Source organism: Lepisosteus oculatus, chromosome 27 (assembly GCF_040954835.1).
Source record: "Lepisosteus oculatus isolate fLepOcu1 chromosome 27, fLepOcu1.hap2, whole genome shotgun sequence".
NCBI lineage: Eukaryota > Metazoa > Chordata > Actinopteri > Semionotiformes > Lepisosteidae > Lepisosteus > Lepisosteus oculatus.
In genome coordinates this window covers 2,733,921-2,751,081 of record NC_090722.1, presented here as the reverse complement: position 1 = coordinate 2,751,081, position 17,161 = coordinate 2,733,921, and the positions used below count along the sequence as shown (strand labels likewise).

At 41.7% G+C, this 17,161-nt stretch overlaps 1 protein-coding gene across 1 annotated transcript; it reads right to left on the bottom strand.

The window, feature by feature from the left end:
* Positions 1 to 4,362: 4,362 nt before the first annotated feature.
* LOC107075481 (membrane-spanning 4-domains subfamily A member 4D-like) lies at positions 4,363 to 15,294 on the bottom strand. The gene is made up of 6 exons (XM_069184828.1): positions 14,960 to 15,294; positions 13,824 to 13,931; positions 13,169 to 13,222; positions 12,720 to 12,821; positions 10,315 to 10,431; positions 4,363 to 4,685 (listed from the first exon to the last, which is right to left on the bottom strand). The coding sequence occupies exons 1-6, from the start codon at positions 15,137 to 15,139 to the stop codon at positions 4,626 to 4,628; spliced, it is 621 nt and encodes a 206-aa protein (XP_069040929.1). The 5' UTR covers positions 15,140 to 15,294; the 3' UTR covers positions 4,363 to 4,625.
* Between the last annotated feature and the right edge of the window lie 1,867 nt (positions 15,295 to 17,161).

Genomic DNA, 17,161 nt, shown 5'->3' with positions numbered 1-17,161 from the left:
TTGTAAAGACAGAAACAGGTGTCGTCTCGAATTCAGTCAACCGTGGACATCTCCCTCCCCTTTCAGAGTGCGCATGTCCCCTGGAAATCGGAGGTCTGGTTTGTCTGCCTGCTCGTCTTCACATTTCGTATTGTCTGTAGGCATCGCGCAATTCTAAATTTCAGGTTGACATAATTAATAATAATAATAATAATAATAATAATAATAATAATAATAATAATAATTGCTTACAGTTATATAGCGCCTTTCTGGACACTCCAGGACACACCCTGGGATTTTTAATGACCACAGAGAGTCAGGACCTCGGTTTGACGTCTCATCCGAAGGACGGCACCTGTATAGTTACAGTATAGTGTCCCCGTCACTATACTGGGGCATAAGGACCCACATGGACCGCAGGGTGAGCGCCCCCTGCTGGCCCCACTAACACCTTAGTTTTTCCCAGGAGGTACTGTATAAGTACATAAGTATTGCAATTATGAGAAATGAGGTGTTAATCAGCAATTACGTCTTCTTGTTAATTTTGTCTTAATGTGCCTTACACAAACTATGTTATGGAGAGGACCCAAAATAAACATGAAAAGACAGTTTGCTTTCGTGTTTTCTTTGCCTGACATATTTTATCGGTAGGCAGAAAAATTCACCTTAGCCACGTTATCTGCTCAGAAAAGTATCCCCTTATATACAGTGCCTTCAGAAAGTATTCACCTCCCCCACTGATTAATTCTCGTTCTGCTGTTGCAAAGACAAATTAAAGCATATTTAAATGGGATGTTTTTTCACTCCTGTAGAAGTAATTCTCTATAATGTTAAAATGACAAAGTGTTTATATGTCTTCAGAATTATATTCAAAATTAAAATCTGAAAATTACTTAATTGATAAGTATTCACCCTCTTTGTTTTAACAACCTAAATTGGGTGAGGTATTCAATTATCTTGAGATCAAACTAAATATGTTAACAAGGTACACCCTGTGTTCATTTCGAATCCACCTGTGTTCAATTGCACAATAAATATCACTGACTGTGAGGTCTTACCATTAAAACAGAAGATCACATCAGTCCTGCTGTCATGAAGACCAAAGAGCTGCCTGTGGAACTTCGTGATGAAGTTGTTAGGAGGAAAAAAGCTGGAGAAGGTTATAAAAAGATTGGCAAAGCTTTGAACCTTCCTGTGAGCACTGTGAAGTCCATTGTAACAAAATGGAAAAGAACATGGCACAACCCAGACACTACTAAGATCAGGCCATCGTACCAAATTGAGCAACTGGACTAGAAGGGCGATTGTCAGAGAAGTGACCAAGATGTCAGCTACAACACTGACAGAGTTACAGAGCTCTTTGTCTGAAATGGGAGGAACTGTCCAGACATCAACAATCTCTTCAGCACTTCACAGATTCAGCTTCTTTGGGAGAGTGGCTAGAAGGAAGCCGCTTCTGAGAATGGCCAACATTAAGTCACACCTGGAGTTTGCTAGAAGCCATGTGACAAAACCTGAGACCTTCTGGAAGAACATTTTGTGGTCTGATGAGACTAAAGTTGAGCTCCTTGGCCTGAAAGCAAAGTGCTATGTTTGGCGCCAACCAAATACAGCCCACCACCCAGGTAACACCATCCCTACCATCAAGCATGGTGGTGGCAGCATCATGCTCTGGGGTTGCTTTTCAGCAGGAGGATCTGGAAAGCTTGTTGCCAAGGGCAACATGGATTGAGCCAAATACAGGCAAATCCTTGAACCTGTTTGTCAGCCAGAGGTCGGCGTTTAGGGCAAAGATTCATTTTCCACCAGGACAATGACCCAGGGCACACAGCAAAAAACTATAAAAAAGAAGGTTAGTATTCTGGAATGGCCCAGCCAAAGCCCAGACTGGATTCCAACTGAAAATCAGTGGTATGACCTGAAATTGCTGTCCACTGATGCTCTCCACCTAATTTGGTAGAGATGGAGCAACTTTGCATTGAAAAATCGAAATGTGCAAAGCTCATGCAGACATACTCAGGAAGACTCAGGGCTGTGATTGCTGCTAAAGGACTATGTACAAAGTATTGACTCTGGGGGGGGGGGGATACTTTTGTAAATGAGAAATGTAAGTCTTTCATACTGGAGAAATGAATGTTCTTGAATAAATATTTTTTGATTCATAAATGTGTTGAATTTATTGTGCTATTAAAGGGAGAAAAAATTTCAATGTGTTCAAATTTGGAGGTGGAACAGGAACAAAATGTAAAAAAACTCAAGGGAGTGAATACTCTCTGAAGGCACTATATGTCCGTCTCCCACAGAAGCCACACTCACTCGTGCGATACCCCAGGGAAAGGCTGCTCTGCAGTGTAGAATCTGGTATCCCCTGCACATTTCGTGGCCGCCACCTCCCGAAAGAACCTCCACTCACACAACCAGCAGACCTCTGGGCCGGATCGGGCCGGCTGGTCCTGAGACACACAGGGAGACCCTTCTCCGCATACCGAATTCGATACGACACCGCTGCAGCAGACGTTCATTCCACATACTGTACGGAATTAGCCCAAGTGAAGAAGGCTCAACCACTTTCTATACTTCGGCTTTCAATCAAGATCTACTTGTTCTTTACCAAATATTTCTGTTCTGAACTTTTATGGTTTATTTCAGGGTGAACGCTCGGGATATCTAATGGAGCGAGCACAATATACTATACTTACTATAGTGTGAGGGAATGTTATAAATTTGATAAAAACTAAAAACTGCTTATCTTTTTGTTTTCTAACTGCTTATAACATTGGCAAATGGGAACATACGAGGGGGCACCTATAGGTCAGTGGAGAAGTACAGCTCATGTCTTAAATATAGTAAAAAGGGAAGTAGAATGTCTTGTTTTGCAAATGTAAGCAGTAACGAAAGTCTCAATAAGGAGTTGTTTTCCGTTATCCAAGCTTGACTAAGAACTAATGGTTCATTTTAGGGATAAGGTCATCTTTGTTAAACGTAGGAAGTTTGTCTGTTACCGTGTATAAAAAGCACCGAGCAACATCTTTCAGAGAGACTAGCTTTTACAAGCTGATCTCCCATATCCATACGAATAAACAGCTCTTCTTTCACCAACACCCGGATTTTAATGTTTCTACAAGTGTACAGCCTTAAATTTCGAAAACTGGCTTTAAAGAAAATGTATTACTTCTGAAGAAACATTAAAATGACAGAATTGCTGAAGGCAGTACGGCACCGGCTGTTTTTCTGGTTGAGAAATATGATTAGAGACTTGAAAGGCTTTGGCTCTTCAGCTAACACTGATACGGTGTAATGTCACGGCTGCATACGGCCACACAGGTGTGGATTTCTCAGAACCCAAGTGCAAGAGACCGGAGAGTGACAAGTGAAAGGTGAGAATGAGATAATTCATTACTGGCCGGGGGAGCAAATCAGCATAATGATCTTGCATCTTTTCCAACAGGCTGCCTTTTTCTCGAGTCTTTCGGGTACAGAAAGACTCGAATAGCAAGACCCCTGAAAAAAGAACCAAACGGACCAAGAAGGGCCGCCTTCTGAGCGCCAGGGGTGCAGACCGGCAAACTGGAGGGTTGACGTGCTGAGCAGTGAAGTAGAGTGCTGGCTACAATCTGAGATTGCTCCTTCAGCTGATGCAGGGCGCAGGCCAGGAGCTGAAGCTGCTGGGCCGGGCGATGCTAGAGCAGATGCTAGAAGCCAGAACTGTCACGATTGTAAACCCCTCCTTTTAAGGACACTCCAGCCCTTCCTTGTTTAGCGTTTATCTCCTGCACCTCCCTCCGGTTCCAGCCTCCCGTGCTATAAAAGCCAGACGTTCCTGCCAATCTGGGCTCAGCTTTGGAAGATGGACGCCTGGAAGCCCGCCTACCCGCGAGTCCAGGAGCGACTCGACGGCATCGGCTGCACCACAGTGTCCTGACCTTCTGGGTTCGGGATTGGGAACAACTGGTCCCGTGACCCTCCTTTTATTCCCCGGACCCTCCGCCAGATCCGACTCTGGCTTTTAACTCTGTTTGTCTGTGTCTGGATGGATCTCCCGGTTTTGGACATTGGATCATTCTTGGATTCGCTACGGCCTCCATTGGGCTTGTTTGCCTCCCCCCCCCCGAACACCAGCGCCACTTGGACACGCCCGCTGTTTTCCTTCCAGCCCTTTTGCATGCCTTTTCCCCGGTGTGTTCCTCGCTCCTCCCTGGATTGTGCTGTCTGCACAGGGTCCTGAAAGAATGCTTCGTGACAAGAACTCCTGCCCAACCCAGGACATGTGGCTGCAGCTTACTTGCAGAGGAAAGACCGTCTAGCACAGCAAAGAGATGTGAAGAGTGCAAACAGTCGTGCCAGTGAAAATCCGGGGCAAAGTGAAAAAATGATGAAGTCCTGTTAAAGCGGCACCTCGGCTTTATATAGGAAAGCAGGAGTGGAATAATTAGCTAATTAACACGGATCAAGGTGATCTGGTTAGAGCAGCAAAATCCTGGAAATCTGTGATCCCTCCTGAGAATGTGATGGTTTCCTGGGGAAACCGCTGCCGTCCTGACACACGGGCTGTTGACTGACAGTGCCAGAGCTACTGCGAATTATCCATCACTCTGCATGTGCTGGGGGAGGGATCTTGGGAATACTGGACACATCCGTGTTTGACACTAATTGGCATTCTGGGTCACAGGCTGAGGTTGGGCCGTGTACTGGATCACAATCACAGGCTGCAAGGAGACAAGAAGGAAAGAAATTGGTACAGATGCAGCCATTCAAAATGCGCGGTAAAAACCCGCGGTACGGTAACCTACCCACAAGCCACCGCGGGGCACCGGAGGGTACCGCAGGGCAAGTGATTGGCTGGCCAAAATGACCGACAGGGGCACTCGTGGTGCATTGGTTGGTAGTGCAAAGATTTAATCATTTAATGTCTTTACTGTGCACATTTTAATCCGCTTAGTTTTGAATATTTATATGGATTTTACCACTAAAGGGAAATTTTAGTAGCTGAGCATAAAAAGAAGAGGAGCATAACGCATCTGAAGGTCATAAACGATATTAATTTAAAACATTACTGTATGTATGTAAACTGTACTGTGTATGGCTGGTCTTGGTAGTTTAAAGAAAAAATACACACCAGTCTTCCATTTCTCCCTAAACATTTTAAGCATGAAAGTTTTATGAAACGGTACCCAAATATGCGATTGCTGTATAGAATGAATTGTAATTAAAAAAAAATATTTAACACGAACATTAAGCTGTTTACATCTTCCGCCTGAGAACAGTCACCCGTTGCTACCCAACGCAGAATGGTGATTGGCTGACACCATCTGACACCCCTCTGATTGTAGAAAAAAGACGTGCTGGTTTGCTATACCAGGAAGAGGATTTCTTTCTATTCAAAAAGTGTATTTTAAAAGTTTAAGAAGTAAAAACCTTACAGCGTACACAGATTTCTAAACTGATCAGGATCGTTATCTTTGTCTTATGCATAATAATGTTCACCGCTCTGTCCAGCAAATTAATAATAAACTTTATTTTATATAGCTTTTTAAACGAATAAGTAATTAGATTGCTCATAAACCTAATCACTTGCTTTTTCTTTTTATTTAGACTCAGATTTCAACTATAGATCGTATTATTAATAACCATAATAACAACCAACCAACAAAAACAACCATATAAACATAATACCAACCAAAAACATAGATAACAACCACAATACAAAATCAAATAATCAAACCATTTTACACTCGCAAAGTCGTCCAATTATCATAATCCCGCCCCTTATGCAAAACCAAACCTTCCTCCCATCCCAGTTTATCCTGTTTATCATAAACAAAATCCACCTCAATTTTCAACATAAAGCATTACACAAAATCAATACCTCAACACTCCATACTCAACAACGATAATTCACAAACAGCCAGAACATGTAACTACACATTCCCAAACAGACCTCATTTCCATAGCCCCGCCCCTTATGCAAAACCAACATCCCTCCCCTGTTCTCTCTCTCCCCTGGCGGTTGTAATTGTTTTTATTTTCAAATAAATTTTAGCAAAGTCATGTATTTTAAAAATCTTAAGATTTTTCTATATATGTCTTTATTTAGTGGTTTCATTAGTGACAAAGGCTAAACTTTCTTGGAAAAATGTCTTTTATGTAAACCATGTTTGCTATTAATTCATTCAGGGCTAAAATATGTTCATTGTCTTCTAATGAAAGAAGGGTTCCTTTCGCCGTAGTCGGGAGCCTAGCCTTTAACTAGTAAGTACTGTATTTACTGGGTTTTTGAGGGGGGGGTGTCTTTCGCTGGAAATCTCGCCTCCTACTTTGAAAATACCCGTGAAACCGGTTCAATTCGTCACAGCCAGCACTCCTGCAGAGAGTTGGGTTGTACTTGCAGTGTATACAGTACACGCGTTATGCTCTTCGTTAATGTCTGTGAAGTTTTATTTAAGCTCTGAGCCATACTGATTCTTCTGGAAGCCAGTTTCCGCCAGGGAGTAAAAAAAAAAAACACACTATGGTATTCTCTCCAATGCAGTGCAGTTAAAAACATACCTCTGATGCTGCTCCTAAATGAATATCGTTTATGACCATCAGAAGCTTTATGCTCCTTTTCTTTTTTCCAGTGGATTGAACAGGGAGAGGCATTTCATGATGTCCTTTTCACTGATGAAACAACAGTGGCTCTGGAACAGTTTTCAACCAAGTCGTTTTATAAAAAGGGGAGATATGTACAGGTTACTGAAGCTAAAAGTTTAGCCTTTGTCACTAATGTAAAAACGAAATAAAGACATATAGAAATCCCTACGTTACAGACTGTATATGGCTGGTATTGGTAGTTTAAAGAAAAAATACACACCAGTATTCCACTTTCTCCCTAAACATTTTTAGGATCAGAGTCTTACATGTGGTTATTTCGAAAACGTTTGTACGTGCTCCTTCTTACCATGTTACTGTTTACCGTTACTGACCATATTAAGTTTAAGTGCCTGTGGGCACTTTTCCTGTCCGTGGGGGGTGGACCGTCTTTCATTAGAAGGTTAGTCTGTTCTACTCTGAGAATGTAGAGGGGGTGGGAAGTGCCCGCGGTCATTTAATTAGTATTAAAATCTTAGTTATCTTTCTAGTTCACAGGTTTGCATGCATAATTTAATTTTGAAAGCCACTGAGACATCAGGTACTACTGTTGTATTTATGAAAAAGAAACAAAACAAAAAACATACTAACAACTGTGCCATCCTACTCCTTAGTTAATACATTTTATTATTCATAAACAGTTAACATTGTTAGCAAAATATTTTGAATTATATTTAACCCTATTTTTTCTTTAGTTTTGTATTTAACTTATTATATGATAGTCAGACTTAATGTATATTAATGTATATTTGAACAATGAAAATATATTTTAACAAGATTTTACATTAAGCACTTAAAATTAATATGGTTAATAATAGTAAACTGTAACATGCTGTAACAAGATCGGTTAAACTGCGAAGAAAATCCTTTCAGAGAAAATGTTTCAGGTGTGAAGAACAAACCTGTTCCCACACACCCTGCCCCCACTACCATTAGAATATACACAAACATTTTAGCGTTTCATTCTGAGCAGAAGACCCTCACACCTGAAGAGTGCTGGCTGTGACGAATTAAACCGGTTTTACAGGTTTCAATCACAGATTGGGACTCAGAAAAGTAACACACAGCGCCACTGGATTTGATAATACTGTACCTAACCAAAATCCGCAATATGGAAACAGAACCTGTGTGATTGTTGATAGATGATGTACTCGTAACATTTTTTCAAGACGAACTACAACATTTAAAAAATGACTTGTATGTACTTGATATCTCTAATCAATCCACGGGTCCCAGCACAAAACGAAACTAAAACGCATACCGTTTAGCGCTTCTTATTAGTTGCTCAAAAGTAATTTGACCGTATGAAATGCATAATATAAACCTAGAAACATATACGTGAGCAGTACTTAAGCACTGTAGTATCGGTGTTAAGACATACCTCTCAAATACTGTAAATCAAGTTAAAAATATCTCAAGACCGATTCTGGTCGTAATGAAACCATGTTTCGTGTATGTTTTCTTTTTCATCTTGAAATAACTCATTTCTAAATACCTTTTTCACTGTTAACATCAACTTTGCGACAAAATATACACTCTGACAGTAAATAAAACAAATCTTAAGATTTCTATATTTATGTCTTTATTTAGTGGTTTCATTCGAAGTATACAATGTTTAGGGAGAAATGGAATACTGGTGTGTATTTTTTTCTTTAAAGTACCGAGACCAGCCATATACTGTATGTTTATGTTAAGATTTCCCTTCAGTGGTAAAATTAGATATGAATATTCAATACTTAAACGGGCACAGTTAAGACATTAAATATACATATACATATTGTATACAGTACAGTTTGCATACGGTAATATGTTTGTTACGCGATTAAAAAATAAATAAATAAAACTGAAAGGTCCAGCACCAACTGGATTCAAACACACAACCTGCCAGTTGGTAGACACACACCTAGACCAGTAGGCTACAAGACAGCTCGCATAAGCAGGCAGGGGAAACAGCCCTGCCGCAGTACACGGATATAATCATACTGTTATTAAATTCTTGAGATACGCGATTCCATATTATATTCCCTTTTAATCAAATTCTAAAAGTTTGCTTGTTGACTCCGGTATCACGTTAGTTAAAGACTTCGAAGCTTACAGTGTTTAGGGAGAAATGGAATACTGGTGTGTATTTTTTTCTTTTCATGATAGGTGTCGCATTTTAAATCATTTTCGTAGTTAGAAATTATGAAACGCCCTGTTAAAAGCAAGGAAGTTTTTATGCCCATTGAAGTAAAACAAAATGCCTGACAAAGTATGGCTTGGACAGATTCCAAGTGCTTGTACAAATGTGCTAAAGAAATTATACTTTGAGTATACAGCTTGTCCAAAGTCATCCATTATTAATACTATTAGTAATATCTTCAGTAAAGGCTTTGATGCATAAATATTTCTGATAAAGGTAGGTTGTGTACTTTTGTCCAACTGAGCAATCTTGCTTTCATAAAATATACCAACATTTGAATGACTGATGATTAACATGCTGTAATACACAGTTCAAAATTAAAGGCTCGAATACTGTACATGAGAGGTTAAGCTCCCCCTGGCGGTTTTACAAGGTGACGCCGGATAGCTAGTCACGTGACACACGTGATACCGCGTGATACCCCGGTGGGCGTGTCGCGGTATGCCGTGAAATACCTCACCCATTTTGAATGGCTGCATCTGTACCAATTAGGTCAGTGTGCTAAGGTATCCTGAACAGTGCTGACCAGAGATGAGTTACAGATGAGCATCTGTAGTCCCTTTCTATCCCCACACTTCCAATTTTCTTTCACTTTGATGAACATGTTTCTCACCTGTCCATAAAACTTGTTCCAGATCTCTAAATATCTAATCTCATACTTTTGAGCATACTTTTGAGCACATTCTTTTTCTTGGTAAAAGGAATACTTTGCCTCTGTTCAGTGGTCTTTGGAATTCTGTTACTCAGTCGTCAGTGAATTGTGGATTTTGGTTGCTTCACTCCTGCACTCTGGAGGTTGTTTCACTGGCAGTTATGTCAGGGTTTTCCTTGACAGCAGTTTTTCTGTCACCAGCTGGAGATGTTTTTCTTGGTTGAGTGGCAATGTTCAACCAAGCTGATTGGTAATATTACCTCACATTCTGTCTTCTGCATATTTCAGATTACTGATTCGGTACTTTATGCGCAAATGCTGGGTTATGGCTCCAATTGAGCTGTTTCTTTAAGCTTCAAAATTGAATTTAGTTCTTGGACAGGAAACTTCTCTGGTTCTCATTTTGGTTTTTAACTACAGGCTCCAAACACTACAGCCATATACTGTAGTGAAAGAGTGAGAAGCTGTTCACAGCTCTTTAACGAGACTAATGCTCCAACTGAAACACCTGACCAACCAGACCCCTGTCAGCCTGTCGTCCCTGTTTGCTCCTTGAAAATAATGATGTTTAACAATATAATTGGTTAAATTAAATGGATAGACGAACTAAATTTACTTTAATACAAATACATAGACTTAGTATTGATCTCATTTTTTTTATTAGAGAGGATTATTAGAGTTCATAGTGAAAATCCCAGTTCAGACTTGGCCGTACCAACAGGACAAGGTAGATTTAACAAACAGGCCTGGCAATCTACTGCACTCCATTCATTCAGAAAATTTAATTTCATTCATTTCTTAATCTGCTTTAATGAGATTCCTTGAACAGTATGTGTCTGGGAGAAAGTTATAAATCGTTATAAGTCTTTCTTACCGCTAGATCACATTTGCACAGAGCCTTGCACCCGTAGGCTGAAGTAGAGATGGCAACACAGAACTCCAGGACCGAGAGAATCTGGAGTATTCCACTGATGCCTCTGTAATAAAAGTCCTACAAGATACAGTATATTTTTAAATGATATATATAAAGGCAGGATTCATGAGTGTAATTGATGCACTTTAAATGTAAAAAAACATGACTATCCATTCAAAGGATTTTGAATATTAGTTCAAATGCCTGTGTGAAAACATTTATTGACAAGTAAGTGTGGTTTTGGGCAGAAAACGTAAATGAACAACTCCAAAAAAGCAAGTAGCCAAGTTTGTTGTACTTTGTGCTATTTATTCAGTCTGTCTCTAAAGCTTCGACAACCCTGTGAGGAGCAGCAAGCTCAAATCACTGTCTGAACACTGGCTCTTTCTCACTGGGGCGTCAGGAAATCAGAACATGGCGAGAGATGCTCACACTGGGGCTACAGGCGAGAGTCCAGAGTGGAAGGAAGACTGAACTGAATACCAGGGCTGCTGTCAGAAACAGCTGAGGGACTGACAGCAGGAAATGAGGAGGAGCAACCGAGCATGCTGTTGTAACAGAAAGAATAAGGTTCTGGATCCCGAGATGAAGTAAAACAGATGAGTTTATTGCATGCAAGGAACAATAAAGCCGAAGTCTTGTTTCCCGCAAGAAACAACAAAACCGAAGTATTGTTCGATGTGCCGGTACAAACTTTTAGGTTATATAGTCCTTCCTTGCTGCTTCCGACGTCATTCGGTGTTATAGTAAGGGGGGCGGGGTCATGGTATTTGGCCAGTTAAGAGACCCTGGCCAAATGGTCAGTTTAAGATTATGCCCCCAGGGGGTTCCTAGCTCGCATCTGGAATCCTTATCAGTTAACCCCCTTTCCTGCTATAAACCCCTGTTGCTTAGAAGTCTAATTTTCAGGTAGAACTGACTTAAGTTAACCCTTTTTACATCTGGTCTCTTACTTCAATGCTAACTGAAGATCATACAACTTCAACAACACTGTGTTGGTTAGTCAGCTTAAATCACTGCCTGTGAGGAGGCAGCTGTCGGTCCTTACGAGCCAAAATCCTGACAGCTGCCCCCCTCCCTGTGTGAACACTGGCTCCTCCTTAGTGGGTTTGAGAGGTAGTAAGAGTGAGAGCTAACAAGCAAACGAACTGTCACTGCACTGTTGCACTGAGACCTGCAGAGCACCCGAGCAAACCAACTGAAGATCGCAGCTGCTGAAACAAGCCGCCAAAGGGCTCTTCCTCCGAAACAACTCATTTCTCGGTGTTTGTGATGAGACTAAAGAGCGCTGGTGCAACTCCCCTCTCTTGCACTGTTGGTCTTTCACCAGCCTGGGAGGAAGATATCAGATATCCAGTTGAGCACATGAGATGAGCTCTTGTGGCCATGTGATAATGTCTCACAGGTACATGGCGGATGACCTTCTGCAGAGCAAACTAGCCAGAGTGATGGCGCAGGTGCCCACCTACACATAGGAAGTCAAGACTTCAGAGGGATGATATGCTGCCTGAGAAAGGGAATGTGCAAATGAAGAAACAATTCTCTGTTTATTTGGTGGAATTCACTGTATTATTTTCAGAGCCTTTGAAAAGGCTCCATAAAGAGGATCAGGAACTTTATGAGACTCTATTCTAAGACGACCTCCACACTTTGCTTTTCTCCTCCTCTGCTACACTAGCTGACTTTGACCAAGCTTACAATACATTGGTTAGAAGAGCCGTTCCTCTCCTTATTAAGCCAAAGGAAGGATCACTTGAAGCAAGATTTCTTGCAGGAATGTAAAACAAAGTCACTCTCATGACAAGCGGCTGAATCGGGCTCAATAATAATAATAATAATAATAATAATAATAAAAATATTTTATTGTTATTATTATTATTGTTGTTGTTGCTGCTGCTTACACTTATATAGCGCTTTTCTGGACACTCCACTCAAAGCGCTTCACAGATAATGGGGATCCCCTCCGCCACCACCAGTGTGCAGCCCCACCTGGATGATGCACCAGTCCGCTCCCCACACACCAGCTCTCAGTGGGGAGGAGAGCGGAGTGATGAAGCCAGTTCAGAGAGGGGGGTTATTAGGAGGCCATGACTGGTAAGGACCAGGGAGAAATTTAGCTAGGACGCCGGGGTTACACCCCTACTCTTTTCGAGAAACGCCCTGGGATTTTTAATGACCACAGAGAGTCAGGACCTCGGTTTTACGTCTCATCCGAAGGACGGCGCCTGTTTACAGTATAGTTTCCCAGTCACTATACTGGGGCATTAGGACCCACATAGGCCGCAGGGTGAGCGCCCCCTGCTGGTCCCATTAACACCTCTTCCTCTTTTTATCAATCTGAAGATAAAAAGAAAGAAAACACTTACTGAGCTATAATGAGGTTGAAGATGAAGTTCAATACAGTTTGTGATTATTGCAAACCCAGCTGACACTGCGCTGACAACGTTTGTGGAGAGTGAAGCACTGATCTGGAAAAAGACAAATCCACGAGGTATTCTATTATTTGACTAACTGACCTGGGACTAGGGATGGAGTGGGCACTGTTGCTAACAACATCTTGGTTCTTCAACAGCAGCTCTGCAGCTAACGTGCAAAACCAGCACTTTCAGGATTCAAAAGCTTCCATTTTTTTTAAATAGACATATTAGATACTAGATAATCCAGTTATATTTAATAATGTTTTATTTTACTGTGATAATCACACAACAACCCTGCAGCTCCTGCAATCCTGACTCCAGCCTTGATTCCAGCTGTGGAGATGGAACAAGAGTCCCAGATCTTGCTTTGTTTTACAAAGTGTCCTGTTTCTACTTACCAGAGAAGGCTTCAGTTTATCAGCTGCAATAGTGAAAGCACCAGAGATGATGTACTGAAGAGAAATAAAAGGTTTAGGATCAGTTTCATCATTCTTTTACTATGTGAGCTTGTGATCTACTAATAGATCTTCACTGCTCTGTCAAAACCCAGAGACTAGTCCAGTATGTTCCACGTTCCACAGGAGTGACTCATCCTGTCTAAAATAATGGGAATGGCCCAACACCCAAGACTCATGACATCTGAAGATGATAAAGTAGTAGCAGACCAGGCTTTCTCCATAGTGCACCTCACTGTGGGAAATAAATCTGCTCTAAGTGGAAAAGGAGAGTTTACAGAAAGTGTCTCGCAATTTAATAAAACAAAGGGCTTGTAATCCGACTACAAGAAGGTGCTTCGCCCACAGGATAGCAAGCGACACTGGTTACCCGACCTAGTTATTTTGTTTCGACTCCGACTTTTGCCTTTTGCTTTCAGGATTTAGATGCCAGTCGATTGCAATAACCTCTAGTCTGAGCACCGCATAGGGTCCAACCTGCTGCTCCTAACGCCTCCTTTGACACTTAGCTTTATGAATATATTTGTCATTCACATTTTCATATGAAAAGGGGCACCTTCATTGACTCTTTTAATGTCAGATATAAAAAGCCACTCACCACGATGGATCCCCAGAATGAGCTTGCAGTATTCATTGACCCAGACCTCTTAAATGTCATTAAGACTCCTAAAATGAGGATGATCTGTCCAAGCATGATCTGGACCACCTGGAAATGCAGTGATAGGAAGAGAAGGCAGAGAAAAAAAGTTCAGTACTTAGTCTTCAGAAAAACACATTACTTCCATACTGGACATATCCATAACTACCATTTACTGTGTTCTACAGCTACAGCAGGGTGTTAAGGCTCAAAACAATTTCGACCATTTAGCAATGAGTCCAAGTCTAGGAAAATATAGCTTATGGATTGCGTCTACTCCTTTTCTGTCTTAAGCTTCAATATACTGTATCTGCCGACATTGTGCCAATATTTTTACGAAAAATAAAGATGGCACCAAAAGTTTTATGTAACTGTGCAAAATTCATTTTTATTATGCTTCACTTTTCATTCATGATATCTTCAAAAATATGCAAGGACAATTACAAAGCTTATAAACAACAGGAGGACATTGTGACTCTGACCATCTTACCCAGTCGGTAGCTGATCACCTGCTCAGTTCTTAAACATTTACAGGGAATTAGGTTTAATGACTTGACTGGGCAGCATTTTCCACACTTTGTGTTTTAGTGAAGTCTCCAGTCCTAAGTCCCTCACACACACTTCTCCTAAATTTATATCCACTGTTTCCATCACCGATTGATCTCCAAACAGGGGACTGGATTAACTCCGGAAGCACCACTGAGAAATGACTCCAGGAGGACTCATGATTGATCTGTTTGCTGGTCTTAATTCACAACAATGTGTCTTTGTTATCATGTGCGGTCAGTGTTCCGCTGAGATGCCGTTTAGATCAGAACATCATTGACTGAAGACGTGGAGACAAGTGCTGTCTGAACCAGGAAGCGCTAAACCGTAATGGACACACAAGGAAAGCTCCTGGGGTTTTCTAATAGTTTCAGCCTTGTTCAATCTCTTTGAGTCTCTTTTAGTCTTGTGAAGAAACTGTATGTGGAACAAGTGAGACCTTGATGAGAAGAAGTCAAGGGTGTTTAGAGGGAAACACCTTCAGATGAACACAGAAGAGACATGAAGCACTGGAGAGGGCCAGCAGAGCCCACAGCACTATTCACTCTCACCCCAAGAGCTTTGGGCTCTCCCTTCTGAAACCTCTTCAGGGACGAGGACACCTGGGGGAAGTGACTGGCGGGGAGCATGGATTGTGTCTGTGGGGCAAAAGCAGGCAGCGTATCCTGTCCCTGGGGGTAAACCTGGGAGATGATCACCATCCCTCTGTCGGTACTGACTGAGCTGCTCATCTTCAAGGGCTGATGGAGCTGCGTCTGTGATCAGAGAGGAAGAAGGTGTTCGTGAGCTCTGAGGGTGAGTTTTACCCCGGGCAACTGCTACTTGTGTGGCACGTGTGGTCACAGGCTGGAGTCAGTCTGCCATCCCTCAGTCATTTAAAGATATCTCCAAATGATTGCTTAGCTTGTCATACTCTCAGGCAGTTCTATGTGTCCAATACACAAATAGAGCTTTTTAAAAGTATTCACACCATTCCAATGATTTTCTTTTACAGCTATATTTACCAGTATGTTTTGCACCACAAATCATCTTCACTTGAATGCTCGAAAGTGATCGCTTTTATGGTCGAATTAAGTCAAGTGTCAGCAGAAACTGCAATAAAAACCCAAACCAAAATACGATTTCACAAATTTGTATTCACCAACCTGAGTCAACCCTGCAAAACACTTAGGGTAAGTCAGACGTGGTGCAATTTTCAGTTCTTCTTCTTTGCAAACCTGCTCAAGCTCTGTGAAGTTGTTTGAGGATTCCTGATGACCAGCGACTTTCCAGTCTTGTCACAGATTTACAATTGCATTCAGGTCAGGTCAACTTCGACTGGACCACTCAAGGAAAGTCAGTTTTGTCTTGAAGTCCAGTACAAAAATATATCTATCTATTTCAAAGATCAACCTATTCCCAAGTTTAAAATAAAACATGAAAACTGACTTGTCTTAGTTATTAGATCATTACAGCATAGTAATTATAGTGTCACCATTGCCATCCCTCCTCTAGAGGGTACTCCGACCATTTATTATTAGTTTCATCATTACCTGCGCTTGTCTCTTGTTAAACCCATCACTATATAAGTTATATGCCTCCTACGCTCTGGGCTCAGCATTGGAAGATGGACGCCACAAGTCTTGCCTATACCCTGGGCTCGCGGATAGCCTGAGGGCAGGTCTTAGTCCCCATTGTCCTGACCATCTCGGTCCAAGGCTCGGAGCGCCTGGCCTCGTCTTCATGTTTTTAGCTTCCCAGTTCCTGTTCCGGTTCCAGTTCCAACCTGTTTTTAACTGTATGTCTTGGATTGACCTCCCGGCTACCTGGACTTTGGATTGCTCCCTGTTTTCCCCCTTTTGGACTCCCACTGAACTTGTTCACCTGCGCTCCCCCCTGGCACCTGGATCACCGTCAACACTGCCCCCTCAGTCCTCCCATCCATTCCTCTCCGTGTCCTTCTCCACTCTCTTCTGGATTGTACCGTCTGCATAGGGTCTTAATAACTAACGGCTCCCGTGACATATAGCTGTACAGGTGAGAATTAATACGATCCTTTAGTTGTTGGAATTAAAATAAACACAGCACAACATTAATAATATCACATAAGGTTACAAATGAGAGGCCCAGGTGCCCATGTAGCATGTTGGTTGCTAACAGTTAATCCAACAATCTCATACATTTTTGTGAAATAAGCCAGGCTGTCGGCTTCAACTACAGACACCCACAACCTTTAGTTTCTCTTAGTCTCCATTTGTGTACCCTGGGTTGTACGTAGTTCCATTGATGGCTACTGGGTGGCGGTGCCCGCTCTCCTCATTGTCTTCTGTCTTCAACATTCTGCTCTTTTTAATATGTCAGGAATATGTCTTTAAGCCTGGGAACGTACCTGGAGACCCACAGCAGAGATATTTAATATCAAACTGTTTTTAAACATTTCTGTTTTTAAACGTACTATTTCAAATGAGCTTCCTTCATCGCTGGCAGCTAATTATCCAGCTGTTTCCTGAAAAGAGTCGAGGTGTTAGCTTTGGCAGTGTGGCTGGGAAGCTGATCCAAACTTCCCCGGATCCTTGCAACACAAGAACATGAACAGTATTTTTCAGAAACTATTAACATTAATAAAAATCAAGTCAGCAGGACAGTTTGCTGGGAAAACCCAACTTGACCTTCAGCATGCGTAGGCTGCAAAGGAACAAGTAATAGGTTTATTCCCTGCTGAAGAGAGAAGAGAGAAAACTCTCTTCTGTGAGCCTCACACCTGAAGAAGGCTT

What these genes read in the sequence shown, in the direction of transcription:
- LOC107075481 (XM_069184828.1), bottom strand. Translation starts at nt 15,139, where the DNA reads ATGAGCAGCTCAGTCAGTACCGACAGAGGGATGGTGATCATCTCCCAG. An exon ending in GAGAGCCCAAAGCTCTTGGG is followed by an intron (nt 13,932 to 14,959) that starts GTGAGAGTGAAT and finishes CTGCATTTCCAG; the next exon opens with GTGGTCCAGATCATGCTTGG. An exon ending in TTCAACCTCATTATAGCTCA is followed by an intron (nt 10,432 to 12,719) that starts GTAAGTGTTTTC and finishes TGTATCTTGTAG; the next exon opens with GACTTTTATTACAGAGGCAT.